This window comes from Petaurus breviceps, unplaced genomic scaffold (assembly GCF_028583685.1).
Source record: "Petaurus breviceps papuanus isolate PSGF00001 unplaced genomic scaffold, PetGlider_PUasm1.0 138, whole genome shotgun sequence".
In the NCBI taxonomy this organism is placed as follows: Eukaryota; Metazoa; Chordata; class Mammalia; order Diprotodontia; family Petauridae; genus Petaurus; species Petaurus breviceps.
This window is the reverse complement of record NW_027185694.1, coordinates 2,806,957-2,814,886: the sequence shown is the minus strand read 5'-3', so window position 1 is coordinate 2,814,886 and position 7,930 is coordinate 2,806,957. Positions and strand designations below refer to the sequence as shown.

Genomic DNA, 7,930 nt, shown 5'->3' with positions numbered 1-7,930 from the left:
AAAGGAAGGAAGGAAGGAAGGAAGGAAGGAAGGAAGGAAGGAAGGAAGAACTGCTCTAAGATCAAGCCCAAGTAGGACTGAGGTCTAGCTGACTGACAGGAAGCCTAGCAGAAGTGAAAGTCAATCAAAAAGAAGAGTTAGAAAAGTGTGAGCCTTAGTTCCCTCTAGGTGGTTGTAGGACTACAATGAACACTAAAGATCACTGGAGATTTTAAAGTTTCCCATTTAATTTATTACTGTAACCTCCTACTTGCCCAAGCTCAGTTTGATTCCTTATACTTAATAGTATGACACAACATAACGTAATATGATATAATATGTTATGTAGTATAGTATTATTATATATAATTTAATATAATATAGCATAGTATAATACATAATGTAATATCGTATAGTATAGTTTGATATAATATAGTATGATATATAATAATATAATTTAATATAATATTCCTTTTAAAACCCTAATGAATGGTTTATCCTATTTTCAGTAAGGAAAGAAAGGGAAGAAGGAAAAGGCTTATATCTTTTCACCTAGGGTAACTAGGTGGCACAGGGGATAGACCACTGGGCCTAAAGTCAGGAAAACCTGAGTTCAAATGTGACCTCAGACACATCCCCATGCAAGCCACTTAATCTCTGTCTACCTCCATTTCCTTAACTATAAAATGGGAATAATGATAAGATCTAACTCCCAGGGCTGTCATAAGGATCAAATGAGATAATATTTACAAAGTGCTTGGTGTAATGCCTAGCATAGAGTAGGTACTTAATACTCACTTGCCTTCCTTCCTTCCTTTCTGTCCGGAAAAGCAAACTGGGTAATGAAGGACCTTGCCCCAAGAAGAGAGAAAGCAGCAGCAAAAACTATTAAAGGAAAGTTCAACCATCCCAATATAAGGCAAAAATGTTCCCATCCATTAAAGAGACTAGGGATAGAACTGCTCTGGGACTACATCTATGCTTTTATTTGTATAGAGAACTCTAGAGTAGAAAACTATTTTCCAATGTAGCTGCCACTTTCTCTATAACATACAGTCTTAGAGAGTTGCCTAGAGTACAGAGAAGTTGACTTGCCCAGGGTCACAAAAGCAGTATGTGTAAGAGGCAGCACCTGAACCCTGGTCTTGTGCCAGTCTTCCTCTATTTAATCCCTTAAATAGAATATCTCCTGGCCAAAAAAAAAAAAAATCAGATAAACTAAATCAGATAAAACCATCATGTGTTTTTTTACAAAATATTATGTTGAGAGATTTAGAGCTGGTAGTCCAGCCAGCCAGTTAATATTTAATAAGTCCCTGTTTTGTGCTGGGCACTATACTAGTAGCCAGAAGGCAAAAACCAGTCCTGCCCAATAGGAGTTCACAGCCTAGGAACCTGAGAGATCATCTATTCTACGGATGGGGAACCTGTGTCCTTAGGGCCACATGTGGCCTTCTAGGTCCTTAAGTGTATCCTTTTTTTTTTTTTGCCTTTTGGAGGGCAATTGGGGTTAAGTAACTTGCCCAAAGTTACATGACTAGTTTGTGTGTGTGTGTGTGTGTGTGTGTGTGTGTATGTGGGTGTTAAGTGTCTGAGGCCGGAACCGAACTCAGGTCCTCCTGACTCCGGGGCTGGCACTTTACTCACTGCACCACCTAGCTGCCCCTAAGTGTAGCCTTTTGACTGAATCCAAATTTCACTTAAGGACATAAAAGGAAATTTGGATTCAGTCAAAAGGCCACGCTTAAGGACCTAGAAGGTCACAGGTTCCCCATCCCTGATCTATTCCAACAACCTCCCCTCACCCCCATGGTCTCCCTAACTCCCTGCCCTTCAGCCCATTCTAGGTGAACATTTCTCAGTTGTGAGACTCCTGGAGGTTAATTGACCTTGTTAGTCACACACCTAGTAAATGACAGAGCCAGAAACAGAGCCCCGTTGGGTCTTTCTGATCCTAAAGTCGGTGTTCTTTCTACTACAGTATGGCATCTTCTTCCAGTTATGGGAGCACATCATCTTTATTTGCAATGTTAGGCCTAGCAGAGTATCTCAAGCCCTCCCCTAAAACATAGTAGGCCTTTGATAAATTTTTGATGATTAAATGAATGAGCCACTTGTCACAAGCGACCTTCACAAGCCTCCTCTAAAAAGTCACATGTGCACTGAGAGGCAAAAGGAATCCAAATGGACAAGTACAGGAAACCTGAACTTCTAATCATTTTCCTTTAGTGAAGATGGGAATAGAAAAATCATCTTCATTACTGAATTATGCAGCCGCTGCCAGTTAACAGAGAGAATAGGAACATAAAAGGCATATTCCCAGAAGAAGATGCCTCGGGCTTGGAAACAAGATCCTGTTTGTATCTCCAGGGCTGAGTCCCAGGGGTGGGGCTCAGCTTTCCCTGGACTGATAATGACTCAACTCAAGTCATTACAGATTTAAAAAAAAAAAAATTCTCAAGGCTTCCCAGCTAGAAGAGAAAGCAAATATCTTCCCAAAGCAGAAAGATAACCTATATAATCTGAGCAAGTTAGCTACACAAAGCACTTCATATTTGGTCATCATAACAGTCTGTCAGGCACACAGTAAAAATTTTATTAGCCTCATTTCACAAATGAGGAAACTGAGGCTCATAGGATTTAACTGACTTGCCAAAGCCAACAATAATAACAGCTCACATTTAAATAGTGCCAGTGCCTTAAGGTTTGCAAAGTACTTTGAATATATTACCTCTAAGTCTCAGGACAATGTGAAGTGGTGGTATTATTCTCCCCATTTTACAGATGAGAAGACTTAGGTTCAGAAATCTCATTCACATAGTATCTCATTAGGTCATCACAGCCTTGTGAGGCAAGCTGTGCAGGTTTCATTAGCCCCATTTTACAAATGAGGAAACTGAGGCTTATAGGATCTAAGTGACTTGCTCAAGGTAAGGAATCTTGAGTCCCAAGCAATGAATTGACTTGCCTAGGGTTACGTAGCTAGTCAAAGTCTGAGGCAGGATTTCATCTCAGGTCTTTCCAACTGAAAGTCCAGCACTATCTACTGGGCTACCTATCTACTTATTCTATTATAGTGTGTGTGTGTATGTACACACACATATACATTATATGGTGTGTTTGTATATATAATGTATGTCTATATATGTGTGTGGACATATGTATGTATATATTATATTGTGTTTATGTACATATATTATGTGTGTATATGTGTATTGTGTAGGTGTATGTATTATATATTTCCTTCATAAGGAAGTAATGGAACTGGGACCTGAACTCGGGTCTTCCCATTCCCAGTCCCATGCTCTTTCCACAAAACTGTACCTGCCTTTTATTTTCCTTTGGCAGAAGAGAAAATCTAATCCTTTTCCATCTTAATCAAACTAGGCCACAGCCCCCTCCTAGAAAAGTTCTGCTCCCCACAGGGCCATACCTACAGTAGGGTGTTTGAGGTCATCACCTCATTTAAGGATGACCAGATCCCAGCTGGAAGACTTTGACTCCTCAATTACTGAAAAGATCATGCACATTTATGTGCCCTATGATTACTCCATAAAAACTAAGAAGCCTTTAATAAGGTTATTCTCTCTTTATAGCATGACCCTGTTAATGGTGACCTATCCTCTAATTTTAAAAAAAAAAATCTTTTTATGTCTTTCTTCCCTCAAGATGCATCTCGAGCACCAACTCTGCATTGGGGGTTCTTAACCTGGCAACTATGAACTTACTTTGTTTTTAATATTTTGATAAATGAATTTCAACATACTTGGTTTCCTTTGTAATCCTATGCCTTTTATTTAGTGCATTTTAAAACATTATTCTAAACAAGGGTGCATAGATTTCAAAAAAAGTGAAGAAGCCCTGTTCTACATGAAACATTTCCTGTTCCTCCCCATCAATGCCCCTCCCCTAAACTTTAAGTGGCCACCTCTCTAAGTTCCCTATATTTGACTACCTCACATTTGTTTTTGTTCTATATATATATTCTTGTGCTTGTTGCCACCCTGTTAGGATGTAAAGTCCTTGAGAGCAGAAATTGCTTCATTCTCTGTATTTATGCCCCATCTGTCCCTCTACCACCTCCATTAGCACAGTACCTCAAACAGACTCCAATGCAAGCATGAGATCAATCAGTTTGGAACCTCCCTCCAAAAGTGCATATCCCATCATTTCTACCCATCCTCTGAACATCTATTCTGGGTCCTCCTGAAAGTTCACCATACACTATCCTGAAGGCCTTCTTTGCTTTTGTTTTATGTTGTAAGAGGAGCATCGAGCTGGCATCCCTCCTTCTTGCCATGAGCCTGGTCCCATCTTCTCTTTCTGTCACATAATTCCTCAGTCACATCCCCCTCCTTCTTGCCATGAGCCTGGTCCCATCTTCCCTTTCTGTCACATAATTCCTCAGTCACCTCCTTTATTCTCATACTCTACTTTCAGAGTTCTTGATAGTGATTATGTTGCCCTCTACCCACAGGCACCATGAGCTTTTGCTTGGCCCTCTGTGCTTGGCCCTCATCTTTAGTTTGTTGGTGGGTTGTCAGACTGACATCTGGGATCCCATTAAGCACAGAATTCCCCTGCAATAAAGTGGCCCCCTCCTTCCACTTGGGATTTTATCCCAGCTCCATTCCTAAACAACAACCCTGCTGACCTGAGGCAGGAGTGTACTAGAGTCAGCTCAGAAGAGCTACTTGTGAGCATTTACACCTCAGAAAGAGGCAAATGCTCCAAAGAGGGACTTAACTTATTGCTTTGTTGATTTCTAGACATAAGAAGAGCAGTCAGGTGGTGCCATAGTAGACAGAGCACCAGGCCTGGAGTCAAGAACTCATCTTCCTGAATTCAGATCTGGCCTCAGACACTTACTAGCTGAGTGACCCTGGGCAAGTCACTTAACCCTGTTTGCCTCAGTTTCCTCATCTGTAAAATGAGCTGGAGAAGGAAATGGCAAACCCCTCCAGTATCTTTGCCAAGAAAACCCCATATGGGGCCATGAAGAGGCATACTTGGCTGAAAATGACTTAGCCAACAACCAAGACTTAAGAAAGTGATGGAGAAAGTGTTAATGCATATTAAACTTTAAAGGGTCTCTTGTGTACATTTCTTCCTCCCTCTCCAAAGAGCCAGTAGCTAGACATTTACCTGAAGTATTACAAGTATGCAGCAGTCACCTATACAATGCCCTCCACTGATATCCTATAGCACACACAGCCTCAGGGGCCACAGCTGTTGGTTGGGACTGACTCAGTCCACTCTCTCCTATACCCATTTTGCATCAGAAGATAGTGTTTTTGAGAGAGAAAGTGGGAACAAGGAAAAAGGCATAGCCCTATGGCTTACCCACTGGTTGTTTGGGGATTTTTTCCCCTTGGGGCAAATGACTTTTTCTTTTTGCTGTCAGATCCTGCAGGGATCCCTTGTACCTAACAGAGTGCCTGGCATATAAATACTTAATATATACTTGTTAAATTAAAATTGAATTGATTTCTTTCCCCCCCAAAAAAATATTATCAAAGACCCTCTCCCCACACTCTCTTCTACACCGCAACCCCCTATAAGGGAAAAGGGGTGGATCACTTAAATGATGGCAACTATATGTGTATAATGTGTTTACTTTAACTTGGGTAAGAAACATATTTATTGTCTATATATACATAGGATCATCCAGTATGCCTAAGACAGGGAAGGAAAATACAATGAATTTCTGAGGATGTAATGAATTCCTAAAGTACATTTCAGAAGCTGCCCTCCTGGACATAAATAAAACAGGTTGGTAACAACAAAGAGCAGGTCACCAAAACAAAACATCTCATTGACTGGACCATAAATCAAGCATTCTGCTCTATCTCCAGATCAGCAGTCAGTGATTTCCACAGAGACATGATTACACAGGCAAATAAATGCCTTGAACAGCTCTGTTAATGCACAACAACAAAACAACTCAACCTGAAATCACAGGATTGAGAGCTGGAAGGAAGCTAAGAGGTCATCTAGTCCAGAGACTCTTAACCCAAGGGCCCATAAACTTGATTCTTATTTAATATTTTGAAAGCTTTTTCAGTATCATTTTGTAATCAAGGGCATTTTATTCCACACATTTAAAAACATTATTCTGAGAAGAGATCCATTTGTTTCATTACATTGTCAAAGGTTTTCATGGCACAAAAAGTTAAGAACACCTGATTTAGTCCCACCTCCTTGTTTTACAACTGAGGAAACTGAGGCCCAGAGAGGCAAAGAGATTTGTCAAAGGTTATACACAGTTAGTAAATAACAGAGCCAGGATTTGAATTCAGGTCTTATGACTCCAAGTCTATTGTTCTTTAAGTTGTTTAAAAAAAAAAAGAGCTATACTATTATATTCTCACTACTTTTTAAGGGACAGAAAAGGGGAAAATAACCAGTGATAATAAAACTTCTTATAAAACTTGGGCTCCCATTGCATCAGAACCACTATCAGCAACTTGTTGCAACTGAACAAAATAGTCTATTTCACATCCCAATCTCAACATGGCACTCCCAAAGGATAGAAGGAGCCAAGAGGGCTATAGGAAGCAATGTATTCTGCCCTCTAGCAGAAAGGGAAGTCTCTGGGTTCCTGACAATTAATGACTCCACCTTGCAGCTGAGGTTAGTTGCATGTACACATTTGCCTTGTTTTCCAAAGTCTGGGAATTGTGAGGATAACACAATGTAGTGAATGGAGAAGGAAGAGAGAATCATTTTCATAGCCCTAAATGGAACAGAAAAGGGACCCACCACTTTCTAAGCCTCAACCAACCTTTCCAACTTCATTTGGTTTTTCCCCCCACAGGGCAATAGAACCAGGGTGGTGTTACAATAAAAAGAACATCGAGGACTTGTATTCAGAGGACTTGTGTTCAAATTCTGACATTGATACTTAATACCTATTTAATCTTGGGACACTTACTAAACTTTTCTGAGCCTTGATCTCTTGATTTATAAAATCAGGGGGTTAGAGTAGACCTCAAAGGTCCCATCCAGCTCTAATATGATTCTAATATGATGATAAGAGTAATTGGAAAAACCCACAACCCAATTCTTGGGTATCTTTTTATTCAAAACCCAAGTTTGGGGTCAACACTTACATTTCATTTGCTTGGCGATTGACTTGTTGGGTTCTAGCCAGTGCTGGAAAGGAAAAGAAGAGACCCATGGTCAAAATGCTGCATGGTACAGTGAAGATGTAAAATCTAAAAGGCTTTTAATAAGGTTATTCTCTTTTCGTAGCATGATCCTGGTAATAATAGCCCATCGTCAATTCCTCCTGTCTCAGAAGGTCACCATGAACTATTTAAGCAATAATAATAGAGGAAAGGGTCTATAATTACAAACTTAACAATATTAATGTCTACATGAGTAATATTTGAGTCACACTGCATCCAACATGGAGGCATTAGGAATACAATATGCACTCAAGGGTGAAATTCCTCATTGGTTTACAGATGAATTTTGGAACTGTCAGTTCTGTCTGGTTTTACTAAGGATATCATCATTTCTGCTTTAATGAAACAAGTGCATTTCTAAAAATCACTGCACTGTGCAAAACAGCACAAAAAAAACACAGGGTTTATAGGGGAAATGTGATCAGGAATACAACACTCAACATCTTCATCAGTGACACAGTAAAAAAAAAGATAGAACCTAATAATAATGGTGTCATAAGTAATGGCAATGTCCATGGCCTCATCCTGCTGCTCAGCCTGCCCCCAGTTCCTGTGGGTGGGATGGTAAGTCAATGCCTACAGGGTAAAAGGCCACAACTCCAAGACTTGTTCCAGTTGGGATGTTGAATGAGTACTTTTTCATATAGAAGAATTTTTAGTGAGGAAGAACAAAACACAACCTTGTTGGATATACAAGCTTGGTAGATGTTTCAGGTGTCTGTGTTTTGTCTATTCCTATGGGACTTGCTTTAGCTGGGTGC

General features: G+C 40.0%; 1 protein-coding gene across 1 annotated transcript in view; it reads right to left on the bottom strand.

Moving 5' to 3' along the window:
* The window catches only part of FRMD3 (FERM domain containing 3), a 348,473-nt gene that overhangs the window by 152,265 nt on the left and 188,278 nt on the right, over nt 1-7,930 (bottom strand). Inside the window, exon 3 of the mRNA XM_069105383.1 lies at nt 7,092-7,134. Within this exon, the coding sequence (XP_068961484.1) occupies nt 7,092-7,134 (43 nt within the window). The remainder of the gene's footprint in view (nt 1-7,091; nt 7,135-7,930) is intronic.